Source organism: Cricetulus griseus, chromosome 4, assembly GCF_003668045.3.
Source record: "Cricetulus griseus strain 17A/GY chromosome 4, alternate assembly CriGri-PICRH-1.0, whole genome shotgun sequence".
NCBI classification, from domain to species: Eukaryota; Metazoa; Chordata; class Mammalia; order Rodentia; family Cricetidae; genus Cricetulus; species Cricetulus griseus.
Window position 1 is genome coordinate 221516730 of NC_048597.1, and position 19866 is coordinate 221536595.

The 19866-nt window shown below is 48.2% G+C and overlaps 1 protein-coding gene across 1 annotated transcript in view; it reads left to right on the forward strand.

Moving 5' to 3' along the window:
• The window catches only part of Glb1 (galactosidase beta 1), a 73806-nt gene extending 56061 nt beyond the window's left edge, over window positions 1-17745 (forward strand). The window contains exons 15-16 of the mRNA XM_027415296.1: window positions 2782-3036; window positions 17187-17745. Coding sequence (XP_027271097.1) covers window positions 2782-3036; window positions 17187-17456 — 525 coding nt within the window. The 3' untranslated portion in view covers window positions 17457-17745. The remainder of the gene's footprint in view (window positions 1-2781; window positions 3037-17186) is intronic.
• The last annotated feature ends 2121 nt before the right edge of the window (window positions 17746-19866 follow it).

Sequence of the window (19866 nt, forward strand, 5' to 3'; positions counted from 1 at the left end):
CAAGAAACATTTGTTATGGTTTTGTAGTGTCCCCAAGATGCTTCCAGGTGTGCAAAAATGGAGCACAGGCTGCTCTTGCCTGCAGAGAAAACTCAAGGCACTGCCAAACCTCAGACAGGACAGGGATATAGGCTCCTTCCTGACCCTGTTTTTATTTTTTTAACAGCTACGTGTGTGTTTAATGCAAGTATATATGTATTTATTTGTATGGTCATGTATGTGTGTGCGAGCACACGTACATGTGTGCCGTGAGTATAAGCAGCCGAGATTGACACTGGACTTCTTCCTCAGTCAACCTCCACCTTGTTCTGAGGCAGGGCCTCACGAGTGAGCCCAGAGCTCACACACATAATTGCCTACTCTAGCTAGCAGCTTACCCTGGGGAATTCCCTGTCTCCTCCTCCTGTGTGCTGGGATTGCAGGCTGACTGTCATTCCCACCCAGCATTTATGTGGATGCTGGGGATCCAATATGTGGGTGCTGGGACCCGAGCTCCAACCAATCCAACCAATGCTCACCCGCACAGCAAGCACCCACTGAGCCATCTCCTCAGCTCCCCTTCATGAGCTCCATGCAGACAGCAGTAGAGCCATCGTGACACACTGCTCTGATTTGCCTCCATGTACTATCTCTTTACCACCCCCTTGTGCAGGTTGTAATCACTGACCTTCCTGACTGACTGCCGTGGGCCACGTTGACTCATAGAATGATTAGGATCCTGCTGTGTGGTCTGTGGGTCCCGGCACACAGCCCCAAGCATGGTACTGACTGAATCACTAAACAGACAGTCAAGACTGGATATCAGATGGTATCCTTCAAAGATCTAGGGTTCCGCTAGAGTGGAGAAGCTCCTCATGTAAAAACTGGAGGATGGCACCTGCGCGCGCACACACACACACACCCCTGTGACCCCAGCACTTGTGAGGAGGCCAGCCTGGGCTACAGAGCAAGAGCCTGTCTCAACACACAAAAAAGCCACAAGTGAGAAATTAGATGAGTTGTCAGGTGTCAATGCTTGAGACACCGAGGCAGGAGGATTTAGGAGCTCAAGGCTAGACTCAGCTACAAAGTGGGTTCCAAGATCCTTGAACACATGGCCCCTTGTTTCAGTAGCAATGGGAAAAGTTAGATACATCGTTGTGATTGTGAGTGTCCATGTGGTGGCTGTAGCCAGGGATACCTCAGTCCCTGGCCCCTGTGGGACAAATGGGACAACTTCTAATGAATTCTGCTGTTCATTGTCATCGCTGTCATTGTCCCTTTACATCCTTTTCTCAGTCCCACGGAATTCACACCTACTGCCCCCACAGCTGGGCTCAACCGCTCAGGATCAAGGCTGGATCCCTGATTGGTTCGAGGGGCAGAGGCTGACCCCTGCCATCTGCACTGGGGTGAATGTCACTAGATTTCCCTCCTGACCCTTTCCCTTGGTCTCCATTTTTCTTCCATTCTAGCAGATTCTGAAGGCAGGGGAGTCCCGGCTCAAGGGCTCCCTCAGAGGCACCCACTTCCCGTAGAGGCAGAAGTTAGGGTGACTTCATGGTGATTTGTGGTGAAGCCAGAGTGTAGGGATGCACCGCTTTCCAATAAGTTGTTAGGGTAGGCGCCGAGCCTCAGCTGCCTGAAAAGCAGTGAGCCGAAACCAGACATGGAACACTGGAAAGCAGAAAGAGTTATTCAGTGTGGCTGTTTGGGAAGAGGAACAAAGAAGCTACATCCCCACTTCCACTCCACTCCAGACCCCAGCCAATCCTCAGAATCCTATGCAGGATTTAGGTTTATATAGAAGGCTAGGAGGCTAGGGATACTGTAAGCCATCCAGCTAGCCATGGGGCCCTGCCCATCACTGACCCATCTCTAGCAGGGCTCTCTGACTCTGTCAGAGTCATCACTCATCCTGGTAACCTCTCATCCTGGTATCTGCTGATACCAGTTCTAGCTGATACCAGGCAGCAGCCTTTCTTTCTCTCAATAGAAGATTTCCGGGAAAATTCCAATTCCTGGAGTTCCATTGTCTCCTTTTGTTTGTTTATTTGTTTGTTTGTTTTGCTTTGGTTTGGTTTGGTTTTTCGAGACAGGGTTTCTCTGTAGCTTTGAAGCCTATCCTGGCACTCGCTCTGGAGTCCAGGCTGGCCTCAAACTCACAGACATCCACCTGCCTCTGCCTTCCGAGTGCTGGGATTAAAGGCGTGTGCCACCAACACCCGGCCGTTCCATTGTCTCAATTGTCTGACAGCCATAGGGAGAAGCATAGTGTCTCTTTAGGGAGGGTTGGCTCAGGGGTTAAGAGCACTTATGAAGGAGGACCCAAGTTTGGAACCAAGGACCCACATTTGGTAGCTCACAACTGCTTATAACTCCAGCTCCAGGGAGTTCGATGCCGGAAAATGCCCTCTTTTGGCCTCCTCTGATACCCACAATCCAAACACACTCCACAAATAGAAATAGACCTTTTTAGAGTTGGATGGTGGTGGCGTACACCTTTAATCCCAGAACTCCTGAGGCAGAGGCAAGTGGATCTCTGAGTTGGAGGCCAGCCTGGTCTACATACCGAGCATGTTCCAAGACAGACAGGGCTACACAGAGAAGCCCTATCTAGAAAAACTTTTTAAAAAAGGTTATCTTCATTCCTGCCAGGACAGTAGGTTGTGACTGAGCCTCCAGCCTAACCTGGGTCTCCTGGCTGTACACACAGCTGAGCCTCATTTCCCAGGAATTCAGTGACACTCACGAGTCCCTTCCTTCCCTGCTAGCTCATGGTTCTGTGTTTTTCCTTTACAGGGTTTGATTTCTAACATGACTCTTAACTTCAGTATTCTCACCAATTGGACAATCTTTCCACTGGACACTGAGGCTGCAGTACGCACCCATCTTGGGGCCTGGGAGGCCCGTGATGAGGGCCACCACGATGGACGCTTGACCTTTGGCTCTTCGAACTTTACGCTCCCCACGTTTTATGTGGGCAACTTCTCCATTCCCTCGGGCATCCCAGATCTGCCGCAGGATACCTTCATTCAGTTTCCTGGATGGACCAAGGTATGTGTCTTCATGGAAGGGACTTGGGACTCTAAAAAGAACCAAGCCTCAAGCACTTGGTTCTTAGTGTCCGAGAAGAAATCTGAAGACTATTGGCAGGGTGCTGCGTGACGTTGGGAGGCTTTTCTGCCAGGTCACGCTCAAGACTAGGACTGTCAGTGAATGGCAGCACACTTGCTTCCTCCAGGAGGAACTAGAGCCTGTTTGTTTGTTTGTTTATATGTTTGTTTGTTTTCATTTACTTATGGTGTGCAGTTGCACTGTGTTCATATGCTCCTGCCAGGGCACACATGTGGAGGTCAGGACACAACCCATGGGAGTCAGCTTTCTCCTTCCACGGTGTGGGCCCTGGGGATTGAACTCAGGTCATTAGACTTGTTAGCAAGCACCCTCAGCCATGGAGTCAGCCCCAGGGCCTCTTTAGATGTTGCTTATAAAGGGAACCGTTTTTTGTTTACATAGGTTCTCATGTAGCCAAGGCTAGCCTTGAATTTGCTATGTAGCCAAGAAGGACCTTGAACTTCTGATGTTCCTGTCTCTACCTCAGGTGCACACCATTATACCTGCCTTTAAAATGTTTACTTTTCAGCCAGCTGGGACCTTTAGTCCCAGCACTTGGGAGGCAGAGGCAGGTGGATCTCTGTGAGTTCAAGGCCAACCTGGTCTCCAGAGCGAGTGCCAGGATAGGCTCCAAAGCTACCGAGAAACCCTGTCTCGAAAAACAAAAACAAAAACAAAAAAAAATCCGTAGTGCTGAGGGGGAGGGGTGGGCAGAGATTCTTAGTGACAAATTGATTAATAATTGAAAAGATGCAGATTAAAACATATAATAAAAAGCCAGCTGTGGTGACACACTAGTAAAAGCAATCCTTGAGAGGTTGGAGGCAGGAGAACCAGAAATTCAAAGCTTTCTTCTGGGTCAACATAGTGTTGGAGATCAGATAATAACCAACTTGGGAGACCAGTGAGAGCGAAGCAGTGTTTAATAACAGTTGTGCAGAAAAAGCCGAGGGCATAGAGAAAAAGCAAAATGACCAGTGCCGATTGGCTCACGGCAGTGGTTTGTGAAGATGCTGAATCGTGAGAAATTCCTGTTCTCTCTCCCCTTGGGCCGAGATGTCACCCTCCCTAACTCCCCATCTGTTGCTTTAGCACTCAGCCTTATCTAATGAATACTCTGGGGCTCAGGATGCCCCTTCTCGGATCTTTCCAGACCTCAGAGTTCTGAGATAGCCAGGCTTACTGCCAGCTATGGGAGAGAGGGGCCCAGGGCCTCCTGCTTGTCACTCTGATGGACTCTAAGTGCACCCCATACTAAAAATGGACCATAGCAATTTACTTAAAGTAGCAAGCTCAAGGCCAGTCTGGGCTGCAGGAGAAATTGTCAAACCAAATAAACAAAACCCAAGAGCCATCGGTCCATTCAACTGTTGCCTGCACCTTCCCTCCCCCCTGGAAGTGATCCTACCATGGTCCTCTTGGCGGATTCATCATGTACCAAGCACAGGACGCCTCTGCTGTGCGTTGGTCACCACCATGGTCTCCTCAGTCGAAGCTCTACCTGCCTAGTAAGCTTGGCCCCTCTCTACCTGTCCCTGGGGACCCCTCCTTTCTGACTGCCTTCAGGTGGGACTCCTGTTCCCTGGACTTCCTGTGACTCCCTCCACCCTCACTTCCTGCCCAGTGGGCTCTGGAAGGAAGGCTCACTTCTGCCTGCCTTCTTCCCGGAAGCCAAGCCCCGGTTTCTCACACTTTCTCTGCCTGTGGCTCATCAGCGTTTTCCTCCCTGCAGCAAAGAAGCAGCACCTGGGGGTTCTAGGACCTAAGAACATGTGCAGCCCTGGCTCTTCTGCTGCAGCTAGCCTGGACTCTGCCTCCCAAGCCGCCTTCGCTTTCTCCCCCTCCAAGTAGAACCTAAAGTGAGAAATGAAAGGGTGAAGGACGCTTTGGCACGGTGGTTTTCTTTGCCTGTGCGGGCTACCGAGCCAGATTTTGTGCTTAACGCTTTGCAGAGCCTCTTCCAACTGTCTAGCAGCAGAGTGTTCTCTTGTTACTTGAGTTTGAGCACAAAATCTCTGTCTTTGGCAGCCCTGCCTACTAGCCTTGGCCGCCCAAAGCAGTGTGACAGCTAAAAAGACAAAAGGGGGGGGGGGGCAGCCTGCCTGATAGAGACTTGTTTCCTGTACAAGGGCTCAGCCCTCAGCACCTCATAAAACTAGGAAAGTGGTGCAGTCCCAGCACTCAGGTGGAGAGGAGGACCATAAATTGAAGGTTGTCTTCAGCCGTGTAGCAAGTTCAAGGCCAGCCTGGGCTAGGGACCTTAGGCTGACCTCCAGCCTGCATGTATGAACACACATAAGAAGTCATCAACCTAGCTTTTGTTTTGTTTTGCTAGTTTGTTTTTATTTCACTTTGTTTATTATTACTGTCAATGTGTGTGTGATTGTGTGTGTGTGAGTGTGTGTGTGTGTGAGAGGGGGGGGGGGATGGATGCAGGAATCACAGGTACTTCGGGCTTTCACAGCAAGCCCCTTTCCTTGCTAAGCCAGCTTGTCTGCTCTACCTTGTTTTTTTGTGGCAGGGTCTCTCACTGAGACCTGGTTCAGATTCAGCTAGGCTAGATGGCCAGTGGCCACCACCCCCAGATCCACTAGTCTCCACCTCCCCAGTGCTGGTATTATAAGCATATACCAACACATCGGGCTCTTTATATGGGTTCTAGGAACTGAACTCAGGACCTTATAATTAGAGGACAAACACTTTATGGACAAAGATACATCTCCAGCCTCAAGCAATCTGTATGCCCACATGAAAAAGTGGGCAGCTAGAGGAGAGTGGTGAGGAGAGAAAGGCAGTCCAAGAGAGAGTACCTCGGACCTTACAGGACAAGTATAGTCTTCTGAGGAGAGTCACATTTAGGTTACCTTACAATGGTGTCTTCGGTTTTTATTGCTGTGACAAATCTCCAAGGCAGCATGACGAGGAAAGGGTTTACTTCAGCTGACACTTCCAGGTATCAGTCTCCCTGGGGGAAGGCAGCATGAAGAGGAAAGGGTTACTTCAGCTGACACTTCCAGGTATCAGTCTCCCTGGGGGAAGTCAGGACAGGAACTCAATGGGGCAGGAACCTGGAGCAGGAGCTGATGCAGAGGCCATGGAGGGTGCTGCTTACTGGCTTCCTCCCCATGGCTTGCTCAGTCTGCTTTCTTACAGAACCCAGGACCACCAGCCCAGACATGACTCTACACCTACAATGGGCTGCGCCCTTCCCCGTCAATCATTAATCCAGAGAATGATGAGCAGGCTTTATGGGCCAGTCTAAAGGAAGCATTTTATACATTGAGATCCCCCCTTGCCAGATGACCCTGGCTTGTGTGAGGTTTATAAAAACAAAATCTAACCAGGACAATGCGTGTAGTATTTTGGTGGCTGTCATGTTACATCTTTAAGGACATTACCCCTTAAAAAACTAAAAGGACAGCATCCTTGCACAGAGCACAAACGGCTAATCTCACCCTTACTTTGTTTTTTATACCTAAAAAGGTTGTACTTAAAATACCCAAGTGTGTGCACAGATGTCTCCAGTGGTGTCATCCATGATTGTCAACAGAAGGTGACAAGCCAAAAGTCCACCTGATGCTTGCATGTTGACACTTTAATCATCCATGCCATAGAATCAACTGGTAACTAAAAAAATGAAATGCGATACACATTACAGCATGGGAGAGCTGGAAACCTTGAGCTAGCCAGGCATGGTAGCTCACTCCAGCGCTTAGGAGGTGCACGGACAGAGAGGTGGCTCCTGGGTGGTTGCTGACCTGTCAGTGTCTCAGCTTCAAGTTCAGTGCACAGACTCTGCCTCCAAAACAACAGGCTTGAGAGTAACGGTGAGGGGGCTAGAGAGATGGCTCAGCAGTGAAGAACAATTAGACCCAGGTTCTATTCCCAGCACCCACATGGCAGCCCACAACCATCTGCAACTGTAGTTCCAGGAAATCTGATGCCGTCTTCTGGCCTCCATGGGCGTTAGGCACAAATATGGCACGTAGCTGTGGATTCTGGCAAAATATATACATGAAATTAAATATAATCATATAATGGTGCAGGAAGGTACTCAAAGTCAACTCCTGCCCCCCCACACACACACACGCGCACACACACGCACGCACAAGCAAGCAAATGCCTCCTTGCACACCCTCATGAACACCACCATTAAACAGCCTCCCCCCACACGCTGCCTGAGCTGAAGACCACTTCCACAAATGGTGTGAGGGTAGAGGAAGGGTTTGGCCACATGACACTGGGCCTGAGCAGTTTTCAGTGGCCCTCTGAGGGTCGCTTGGCTCCTTCTCCCTTTGTTAGAAAGGAACTAACACTCTGTTTAGTGAATGAAATCACTGGTAGATGTGATTTGTGAGATAAAAGCATCAGGTCTGATCACTTTGGCTTGTTTTGGGTCGGAAGTGGCTTTCTGGTTAAGCGAGCATGCTCAGCGGTTTTCAGTGGTAAAGGGGTCAGGCGTGCTTGATCCGTCCACACAGGCCAGCACCCTGTCTTCACCACGCCCCGGCTGGCTGCAGACTCCCTCAGAGAAACGTGATCTCGAGGACTTTAGTGATGGGTCAGAACATGTGAGTCATGCATGCCGTGCCCTGTTGTGCTGAGGTAATGGCATTTATTCTGTCATCTCCTCAGAGGAACCTTAAAATATGACGGCAACCCATGCGTGGTATGATCCCTGCGCCTGGGAGGCAGAGGCAGGCAGATCTCTGGGAATTCAGAGGCAGCCTGGTCTACAGAGTGAGTTCTAGGACACCCAGGGCTATTTAGAGAGACCTTGTCTCCAACAAACAAACAAACAAACAAACAAACAAAAAAACCACAATATATATATTATGTCATGGACCAGGTATGGTAATGTTCCTTTGATTCCAGCCCTCGGAAGGCCAAGGCAGAGGGATCTCTGTGAGTCCCAGGCCAGCCTGATGTGCATAATGAGCTCCAGGACAGCCAGGGCTATATAGTGAGACTCGGTCTAAAAAAAAAAAAAAAAGACGTGGCTAAAAATAGCTCAGTGGTAGAGCACTTGTCTAGTATGTATAAGGTCATAGGTTCAGTTCCCTACACTGTAAAAAAAAGAAAAGAAAAATAAAAACTTTATTTAGTCTTCTCCCATGTCTACCCTTTTATGGTAGGTGTATAAGAGAACATGATGGCCTGCTTTGGCCACTAAAGCTATGCTTTGAAGAACTAAGCATGTCAATGAAATACTGTTTAAAGGTAACGGGGTAGGGGGATTGAACTCGGGGCTCCCTGCGTGTTAGGAAGATACTCTGCCAAGCCTACTTGTTTGTTTGGGTTTTGAGGGTTTTGTTTTTGTTTTTTTTTTTATTTTTTATCATTTTTTTTATTTGAATTAGAAACAAGATTGATTTACATGACAATCCCAGTTCCCTTCTCCCTCCCGTCTGTTTTTGTTTTTGGAGAAATGGTTTCTCTGTGTAGCCCTGGCTATTCTGGAACTTGCTCTGTAGACCAGGCTGGCCTCAAACTCAGAGAGATCTACCAGTCTCTGCCACCTGAGTACTGGGATTAAAGGTATGTGCCATCATCACCTGGCCCAACCCTACATTTTTAATTCATTTGTTTTGAGGATGAGTATCACAGCACACACAAGAACAACCTGTAGAAGTCATTTCTGTCTTCCTACCATGTGCGTCTCCGGGATCAAACCCAAGTCATCAGGTGCCTTTGTGGCAGGTGCCTTTACCCACTGAACTATCTGTCACACCAGCCTCAAACTTTTCTTCTTAAAAGAAAGTGATCTTACATTCAAGATGTTTAGGGGGGATGGCCGAGGTATACCACATAAACCGAGCATAGTGGTAAATACTTAAAATCCCGGCACTTAAGAGGTAGAGGAAGCCTTTGGTAACACAAACCTTTAATCCCAGCACATGGGAGGCAGAGGCAGGCAGATCTCTGTGAGTTCAAGGTCAGCCTGGTCTACAGAGTGAGTTCTGGGACAGCCAGAGACACACAAAGAAACCCTGTCTCAAAAAACAAAAACAAAACAAAAAAACCAAGTAGTATAGGCAGACTTTTCTGTCCCGACAGCCAGTTCCCAAATAACCACACAGAGACTTAATTATAAATGTTCAGCCAATAGCTCAGGCTTGTTACTAACTAGCTCTTACATTTTAAATTAACCCATTTCTATTCTTTTACTTGCTGCCACATGGCTCATGGTTTGCTACCTCATTTTGTACATGTCCTGCTTCCTCTGCGTCTAACTGGCAACTCCTCAGACTGCATGTCTTCTTCCCAGCATCCTCCTAGTCCAGCTCTTCTTCCAATCTCATCCTGTCCAGCTATAGGCCAGTCAGTTCTTTACTAACCAATGAGAATAATACGTATTTACAGTGTACAAAGATTGTTCCACAGCAAAGTAGAGGAAGATGTATCAGAAGTTCAAGGTCATCCTCCAGGTACATATCAGATTCAAGGCCAGCCCAGAATACCTGAAATCCTGACTCAAATAAAATAAAAACAAATATCATAAAAGACTGTGGGGCTGGAGAGATGGGTGAGAAGTTAAGAGGACTTACTGTTCTTGCAGAGGACCTAAGTTCGGTTCCCAGCACCCACCTGGTGGCTCACAACTGTCTATAACTCCAGTTCCAGGAAATTTGACACCTTTTTCTGGCCTCCCTGGGTTCCTGCATGTACATGGTCTTTTTTTTTTCTTTTCTTTTGTATTTATTTATTTGGTTTTGTGAGACTGGGTCTTATTATGTAGCCTTGGCTGGCTAGGAACTCGTCAAGGTCTTCCTGCATGTGCCACCACACCTAGCCAAATAAATATTTTTAAATGAATTAATAAGGAGCTGGGCATTGGTGGCACACGCCTTTAATCCTGGCACTCGGGAGGCTGAGGCAGGTGATCTCTGTGAGTTTGAGACCAGCCTGGTCTACAAGAGCTAGTTCCAGGACAGCCTCTAAAGCCACAGAGAAACCCTGTCTCAAAAAAAACAAACAACAACAACAAAAAAAAAGAATTAACAAAGTTAGAGAGCTAGCTCGTCGGTAAAAGTGCCTGCTGTGGAAGCGTGATGACGTAGTCAAGCCCCAGCATGTGTGTCAAAAACTGCGCTCAGTGATGGTGCTTGCTTGTAATCTTAGCCCTGGGGAAGTAGAGAGAGGGAGGTTTCTGGAGTTTGCTAGCCAGTTAGCCTGTCCTAACTGGCTAGCCCTGGATAGCAGTGAAGCAACCCTGTTTCAAAGAGCAAGGTGAAAAGCCACTGATGTCACTCACAATGTTGACCTCAGGCAGATTGTGGTTCTGCTACTGGTCTCATCTGGGCACAACTGGGTCTCAGCTGGCTGTGCGCTGTAACAACTGAGAGCACCATTCGTGTGTGTCATCCTATAAACCATTCATAGGGTGCCTGACGGGGTCAAAGAAAGCAGTAGACTAGCTCCAGGCGGTCGAAGTTGCACAGAGCTGAGGCCATTTGTATGTGCCAGTATACCTCTAGACCCTCTCCGTCTGTCCATCCATCCATCATTCTGAAATGGGATGCGCTTTTGAAACTTGTTCCTTTTGCCTGACTTGCAGTTGTGCTAACCCTACAAGGTCATTCTTTACATCTAACTCATGGTTTCTACTCACAAACCCTGTGAACCTGGAATCTAGATAATCAGGTTCTCCCAGCGAGCATGCTAGTTCCAGGCAAAGTGGGTTTGCTGTAATTTTTAGTACACAGACTTTATTGTATTTTGAGTGTGTGTGTGTGTGAGAGAGAGAGAGAGACAGACAGACAGACAGACAGAGTAGAAAGAGTAAGTACACGCAGGAGGTAGAGGAAAGCATCATGCATCTTCCGTCACTCGCCACCTATTCCTTTGAGGCAGTGTCTCTCCCTAACCTGGGCTTACATTTTCTTGTTTTCTTAGCTAGGCTGGAAGCCAGCACACCCTAGCCGTTTTCCTATCTCCGCCCCGCTCAGACCTGGCATTACAGGTGTACACAGGGTGCCCAGCTTGTTACGTGGGAATCACTGGGACTAGCACTCAGCTTCTGATGATTGTACAGCAAGTGCTCTTAAGTCTGAGCCCTCCCTTCAACCCCTCAGCCTTCCAATCGATACCGTGGTGTACTTTTGCAGAGTACACAAAAGTAGCCTGCCCTTCAATTAATCGTGTACTGGAACCTCCCAAACCTTTTCTCTCTCTGAGTTGAACTGTTTGGGGTGTTTGTTATGGTAACAGAAGTTATCACAGAATACTTCCTGAAATACTCAAGAAGCCGAAAAGCTGTTTCACTTTGCTACACTAAGACCTGGCTGGGCAAGTATAATTCATCTGCAGGTAGCCGAGGGTCTGAGGAGGAAGCAAAGTTAATTTCCCTTGTGTATTTCAGGGGATCTGTTTACATCTTATCTCTACCTTATAAAATCAAGCTTTCTCTCACCTTCCCAGCACAGTGAGCCGTGAGTCATGAGTGAGAACCTTTCAGCCTTGGGAATTGGCCTTTCTGTTAGGAATAGTGGGAGTGGGTTGGGACTGCAGGTGGCGGTCCCCGTCTTGTGCTGGTACCACGAGGATCACCGTCTGGGGACGGCGGGTGGATGGGGAAACAGAGACCTGTAGACGTGACTCATATTGAAAGTTTTACTAAGGGGGAGTAAGAAAATAAGGTAGAGACAGAGACCACAGAGACAGGGCAGAAGGGGGGGGCAGGAAAGGTCCTGTCTGCCCTCCAGAGAAACAGCGGGAAAGGAAAAGAGAGAGAACATAAGTGGGCGGGGTCTGTCTTTTAAAGGGTCCTTTGCACCTTCGTGCAGACTGTATTCATGGAACCCTGGGCTGACCAGAGTACTGCCTGAGTACATTCTGCCAGGTGACAGGGACAGGCCTGCATAATACCTGACTCCTTAGACTCTCTGTTTCCCAATTTGAGCCCTCCAAGTACCTAGACTTCCTTTTAATGTGATTTATCGGCCCTTCATTTGTCATTCTTGATTTCTTTCTTTTTTTTTTTTTTTACGACAGGGCCTCACTATTCTGCCCTGGCTGTCCTGGAAGTGGCAACATAGAACAGGATGGCCTGGAACTCAGAGATCCATCTGCCTCTGCCTCATGAGTGATGGCATTAAATTAAAGGTGTGCACCACCATGCTATACCTATTCTCACTTTTAAAGGAACTTCTGAAGATCATCAACAGTATTGAGGGGACTGGAAAGATGGCTCAGAGGTTAAGACCCTATCTCAAACAAACACAAAAGACGATATTGAAAGTTTCACTGTAGGGTCTGGAGAGAAGGATGACTCAGAGGTTAAGAGCACTGTCTGCTCTTCCATAGGACCCTGGGTTCAATTCCCAGCACCCACAAAGCAGCTCACAACTGTCTGTAACTCCAGTTCTAGGGAATCCAACACCCTCACACAGACAGACATGCAGACAAAACACCAATGCACATATGAAATAAAAATAGTTCTTTAAAAAAGGAAGCTGCACTCTAAATTCTCCTGAGAAGATTGACCTTCTCAAGGCAAGTTAAGACACACACACACACACACACACACACACACACACACACACACACACACGTATACAGACCTATGTGATCGACTGAGAAGTAGGTCAGGCGCTTCCAAGAACTCAGCATTGCTATCATCTGAGAGTTAGTAGCAGAGGGCAGGGGTGTGTTCCGGGTCAAGATGGTCAGAGATAGGCTTTTTCATGGACCATAGAAGCTGGGGCTGCCATGGGACACCCCCGAGCCACTGATTCCTCTGTTACTAATGCTTGTCCCCAAGCCCCCTGAAGTCACCTCATTAACATAAACCTTTGGGTTTACCAAGAATAACTTCAGCATATTTCTTTCTTCTTGGTCTTTGGTGACAGAGTTTTACACTTAGTCTAGGCTAGCCAAGTATGCTAAGCAAGAGTCCTTTTACTGAGCTGTCCTGGAGGGATAGAATCCACGTCTACAAGTCTCCCTCTGACATTCACACATGACTATGGCATGGATGCCACCACTACCCCAACAAGTAAATAAATCTTTAAAAAAAAAAAAAATAACTCTCGGCTGGGCATTAGTGGCACACACCTTTAATCCCAGCACTCGGGAGGCAGAGGCAGGAGGATCTCTGTGAGTTCGAGACCAGCCTGGTCTACAAGAGCTAGTTCCAGGACAGCCTCCAAAGCCACAGAGAAACCCTGTCTCAAAAAAATAAAATAAAATAAAATAATTAACTCTTATTTGAGAGTGGAAGACCTGTTCCGTGGGGCTCTATGTCGCCTCTTCACTGTACCTTTTCATTTGTTTGTACCTTTAGATCTTTAAATGTGTATTTTATTTGTATGAGTGTTTTGCTTTCATATATGTGCACCACAAGTGTGCCTGGTTCCCATGGAGGTCAGAAGATGAGAGCATTGGGTCCCCTGGAACTGAAGTTACTGGAGGTTGTGGGCTACCATGTGGGTGCTGGGAACTGAACTCAGGTCCCTTGCAAGCACAACAAATGCTCTTAACTGCTGAGCCATCTCTCCAGCCCCTCTTCACCATATCTTGTCTCGGGCAGAATTATCAGCAAATATGACTGAGTTGGCTGAATAGATACTGAATATAAATGTAATATATACAATAGTGTGTGTGTGTGTGTGTGTGTGTGTATGCATTTTTCTTAGATGAATGCCAGATTATCCCCCAAACAACATGAACAAGGTCTTTTTATAACGAGTCTGTGCCATAGCCCCCAAATGATTGACAGACCACTCATTAAACAAACGTCATGTCTGACATTGGTGATAACTAGAAGACGTAGGAGGTTAAAGGACTGGTAAGTGGCTTAGACTAGAAAGGCCAAGATGAAGAGGTTATGACCCTACCCTCTGAGGAAGTACAAGGGACTGTGAGCTCAGGAGACTGCATGTCTGGAGACAGTGCTCGGGTCTGAGGGCGTGCTGTTGCTCCCGATAAGCAAGTGTGTGTGTTCAGGTGATGGAGGAAGGGGTGCTGGGGAGGTGGAGAGGCCGGAACACAGTGGGGAAGTTGAAAGCTAGATTGTGTGTGCCTCCAGGGGTGGCTGCTGTGTTTGCCAGTGTTCGTGCAGTGGGTGAGACCAGGCTCTGTAGTTCATAGGGGAAGTCAAGGCCTAAAAGGAGGCATCTGATAAAAGCAAATTCAAGAAAAGAAGGGTGTGCACTCAGGAGGCAGAACAGCTGATCTCTCTGGTTAGAGGCCAACGTGGCCTCTGTAGTGAGTCCCAGGCCAGCCAGGGCTGTATGATGAGACCTTGTCTTGATAAATGAGTACCAGGAAGGATTTATTTTGGCTCACAGTTTGAGAGCTCACAGTCCTGCATGGTGGCAGGCACTAAGGCAGCTGGTCACACTGTGTCCACAGGAAGCAGAGAGAGGTGAATGGCAGTGCTCAACTCATTTTCTCCTCTTATCAGTGGGATCTCAGTGAGTTCGAAGCCAGCCTGGTCTACAGAGCGAGTCCCAAAACAGCCAGGGCTACACAGAGAAACCCTGTCTTGAAAAGAAGAAAAAAAGAAAGAAAGAAAGAAAGAAAGAAAGAAAGAAAGAAAGAAACTAAATTTGATTCAAATTGACACAGCATGGCTCAATGGGTAAGGTGGTGGTCACCGAGCCAGAGGACCTCAGTTCAATCCCCAGGACCCACATGTAGAAGAAAGGACCAACTCCTACAAGTTGTCCTCTAACCACGTGTGTACACACACACACACACACACACACACACACACACACACACAATATAATAAATAAATTTTAAGTAGACATTATTTTAGTTTATTTTAAAAAGCTGAAAAACATTCTCCTTTGGGAGCCTATGCTGGCTGCTGCTCTATCCGGTGTGACAGCTGGGAATCTGAACTTGGGTCCTCGTGCTTCCCCAGCAAGTGCTGTCACCCCCTGGGCCATCTTCCCAGCCTGCTTATGTACAGTTACATGTAGTTAAAAAATTAGTCAAAACTAATGTGTGGCAAATGAACTCAGGAGCTGGTTTCTAAGGCTGTGAAAACAAGGCTTTGGCAGAGATGGAGCTGATAAAGCCCGGGTGAAACTTACAGCTTATGCCTTTTAGGACAGAGGGAGATAACGGACCCCATGGTAAAAACAAGAGTGAAGTAGTTCTGAGAACTTCGAAACTGCCACCCTTTTCTAAATGACTTCATCCAACAGACAGGCAGTTATGAGTGGCTGACCTCCTTCTGTGGGCCTTGAATGCCAAGAGCTTTTGTCTTGGCATTGTGAGGGGCAGCGCTCAGATCCACCCAGGAGCACAGTCCCTGCCAGGTGCCAGGGTGACCATCAGAAATCTGCAGTTGCCTCCCCACCCCCACCCAGGCTGGCCTGAAATTCACAGCAGTCTCTCTGCTGGAGCCTCCCAAGTGCTGAAATTGCAGCACCCAACCCACACACTTTGATCTCTGATTGCTTTGAGGACCATTCTCAGACTGTGGACTCTGTGTTGTCGTTGACCCTGGGGTGTGAGGTCAGGCAGCTACCAAGTGGGAGGAATAAAATGGGAAGCCAGGTAGGGTGGTGGTGGCGCACGCCTTTAATCCCAGCACTCGGGAGGCAGAGGCAGGTGGGTCTCTGTGAGTTTGAGGCCAGCCTGGTCTACAGAGTGAGTTCCAGGATAGCCAAGGCTACACAGAGAAATCCTGAAGAAGAAAAAGGATAGGGCGCCAGGGAAGAAATTTAGGTGGACTGGAATAAACGCGAGGGAAGCTTTATCACCCTTGTAACCTCAGCACTTGGGAGGTAGAGGCAGGGGGATTATCGGGACTATATAGTGAGCTTAAGCCAGCCTTTGCTATATAGAAGACTATGCAAATATTAATTAATACTTTTAAATTATTAATGAATAGGAGGGGTCACCACAAGTAGCCTGTCTTTCCTTCCTTTGGTTCTCCCTCTGCCTTCTCCCTCTGTTGCTTCTCTCCTCTCCCATGGTTCCTGTTTGTCTCTGGTATGTGTGACCTCCACCACCCCAGCTTCTCAGCAGAGTGTCCCATCTATTCTGCCATCCCTCGAACTCTGGTCGTGTTTGCTTGTGAAGCAGCTTCCCTGATCACAGGAAGTAGGATTTCATCTGGTCCTCCACATAGACACACTCCTCCACATCAGAGGACACCTATGACAACAACCAACACAACACTGACACAGACACCCTGCTCTCTCTGCATCTCTGGAAGGAGAGCCATGACAATTCCAAACACCACAGTGACAGACACGCAGCTCTGTCTGCATCCCTGGGAGGAAAGCCATGACAGTCACCAACACAAGGGTGACATAGACACTCTGCCGAGTAGGCACCTTCCCCCATACTCATACTCAACTTTTCCCTTTCTGTGGCTTAAGCTCACTGTATTGCCCAGGCTGGCTTCCAACTCACAGCAATCCTCCTGCTGTAAGCCTCTCAAGTGCTGAGATGACAGCACCCGCCCCACACACCCTCACGTTCATCTTGGATTGTTTGGAGGACAGATATCAGACTGTGGGCCTTATGCACATCAGACAACGTGGCTAAGCCCTGCCTCTGTGGGGTAGAAAGAGCAGGGAGAGGGCTGGAGAGATGGCTCAGAGGTTAAGAGCCCTGACTGTTCTTCCAGAGGTCCTGAGTTCAATTCCCAGCAACCACATGATGGCTCACAACAGACATTACTGTGGCAAGTGTTGTCTGACTTCCTGCTTCAACAAACCAGAAGATAAGTAGTTGTGTATGAATAAATAAAAAGACAGGAACTGGAAAAAAAATAAAAGAAAGAAAGAGCAGGGAGACGCACCGGCTGGAGGGTGTGGCAGCCGTGACAGAGAGCTGGTGTACAGACGAGCAGTACCTGGGAGCCAGGGTGGAACTCAGGGAACGTTGAGGTGGGCTCCAGGACTGAAGCCTGTAGCTCCTGGAGTCTGGGGCTCCAAATGCATTTTTCTTGCATCAGAGATTGGCATTTGGGGCAAGCTCTGCCATTCTTCCCATCCATTTTCCACCCAGCATGAGGTAGCGGACTGAGGGGACCCGATCCTCAGCCCGAATCTGTGGGGTATCTCTTGCCCCTCCTGCTACTAGCAATTCCTTGGCTGATGGCTTTTTCTCTCTCTCTTCAGGGTCAGGTGTGGATCAACGGCTTTAACCTTGGCCGATACTGGCCTGCACGGGGCCCACAGGTGACCTTGTTTGTGCCCAGGCACATTCTGACGACGTCAGCCCCAAACAACATCACGGTGCTGGAGCTGGAACGCTCACCCTGCAGTGATGGGACCTCAGAGCTGTGTACCGTGGAGTTTGTCGACAGGCCGATTATTGGCAGGTCCCTGGCCATCAGCGGCCCTTTTCCAGATCGGTCTGGCCAAGACTGGTGGCTGAACCCCCTGTGATGACTGAGCCTCTAGGATCACAGGCCTGCACTGGCCAAATGGGTCATCCGTGTCTCGATACAGTGGAAGGTGGATTTATCAGGTGTGTGTATCCTACCGGTGTCCCTACAGCAGTAGAGACATTGCCTGGCCTCCCACTCCTGTGGCCACCAGGAAGGCTGAAGGGAGTGGACATCACAGGAACACACACAGCTGGTGTACGGAGTTGGAACAAAACTTGAATGATGTCGCTTGTTTTGATTTGAAACGATCATGTCTTTCTCTCGAATAAAATTTGTACTCAAGAGGAGAAGGTCCTGTTGTTAATATCAGACTCTCATTAAACCCCGTGGTCTGACTTAAATCTCAACTAGACTTGAGTAGGCTGGGTGAGGCCACTTCGCTAGCTTGAGGTTGAAAGTGGGTAGAAGAGAGTCCTGGTTTGGGCTAGCAAATGGCCGCTTTTCTGACCCAGATTACACTGTTTCTGAATCTCTATGCTATCTACTGGGTAAGAAATCTACAGTTACACAAACCACCTAAATGTTTAACAGTTGCTCCAAGTAGGTAGTATGGTCTTTCTACACAAATGAATAGGGTTTTCCATGTGCTGTGTGTGTGTGTGTGTGTGTGTGTGTGTGTATGCATGCAGATGTGTGTGTATATGTTCGTGTATTATGCAGATGCATGAATATGCATGTATGTGTGTGTGTGCAGGTCAGAGGTCCATGTTGGGTGTCATTGTTCAGGAGTGCCTTAGTGTCTAGGCACATACAGGATTTAAATACAATAGTGCTTGTGTTTGAGACCCTGCTAATGTGGGGTTGGGACGTAGCTATGTTGGTAAACAACATGTTTAACAAGCAGGAAGCACTGGGTTCTGTCCCTAGGACTCCATAAAACCAGGCACGCTAGTACACACATGTAGCATTCAAGAAGTGAGACAGGATCCAAGTCCAAGTTTCTCCTCAGCTACATAGCGGGGTCAAGGCCGTGGGCTACAAGTTACCCTGCTTCAAAAAAAATTAATATGATTATATCTGAATGGTAATCATTTGGGTAGTTGGTCTCTTTTTCTAACCTATACTTTAAAATTGGGGGTTGTGCAAGCACGTGCAACCATCTTCGTGTCCAAACACTCATGCTATAGCATGCATGTGGAGGTCAGAGACAAGCTTGAGTGTTGCTCCTTGCCTTCTACCTTGTTTGAAACAGGATTCCTTGTTCGCCATGCAGGGCATACTGAGGGCTAGCTGGGCTACAGGCTTCAGAGCCTTCTCCTGTCCCCTCCTCTCATGGCTCCACAGGAACCCTGGGATTACAGACTCAGGCACTCTACTGCATCCAACTTTTACATGGCACCCAGATGTCCAGACTCTATCCCTCTTTCTTGATTGGCAAGTGTTTTTACCCACTGAGCCACTACACAGGCTTGTTTTGTTTTGTTTTGTTTTGAAACAAAGTCCCATGTAGCCCAAGCTGGCCTTGAGTTCATCATGTAGCCAAGAATAACCTTTCATTTCTGATCCTCCTGCGGGCTGGGATTACAACATGCACCACCATGCCACTTTTCCCCGGGGCTTCATGCACGTTAGACACACTCCAGTGACGGAGCTACAACCCCAGGCTGCTTGTCTCCATTGTCCAGTGTCATCTTCTGTTTGGTGGTCTGTCCATTTTTGTTTCTTGATAATTCCAGTTTATTCTAAATAAAACTGCTTAGCACTGATCTGAGCCTGGGGTTCTACTATTTCCCCAACCAGCCCTGTGTCCTCTGTCAGGTGACAGGAACAGCAAACCATCTCCTATAGTCTTGGTCTTTATTTCTTCTTCTGTGAAAAATAAAAGGTCATTTTCTGAAATCACTTCTTAGTCACCATGAGGGATCTGTCTAGGCTATGGTACAATACCACACATGAGCTGCAGGAAAACCAGGTGACTGCCCAGGGGGTTGGAAGGGACCAAGCTGGCTCTAGGTGACAATGTCCCAGCCCCTGAATGTCATAGCTTCCCTTGCCCCTCAGACTACCTGGAAACTTGCATTGAGGATTCTATACCATCCCCACCAGACACTTTGTTTTCCCACTTTTTTTCAGTGTTTCTCTGTGTAGCCCTGGCTGTCCTGGAACCAGCTCTATAGACCAGGCTGGCCTCAAACTCACAGAGATCCACCTGCCTCTGCCTCCCAAGTGCTGGGATTGAGGGCCTGTGCCACCAGAACCAAAGGGGCTTTCCCAAGTTTGAGGAAGTATCCCACAAACTTAGGCCCTCTGGACTCCTCAATCTGCAATGTCTCCAAAAACTAAAAACCAGGTCACTGGGCCAAGGATGTGGCTCAGTTGATTTGCCTAGCATGCATGAGGTCTGGGTTCCACCACCATCACTGAAAGATAGGTGCCCATCAGGCACCCATGTAATCCTAGCACTCAAA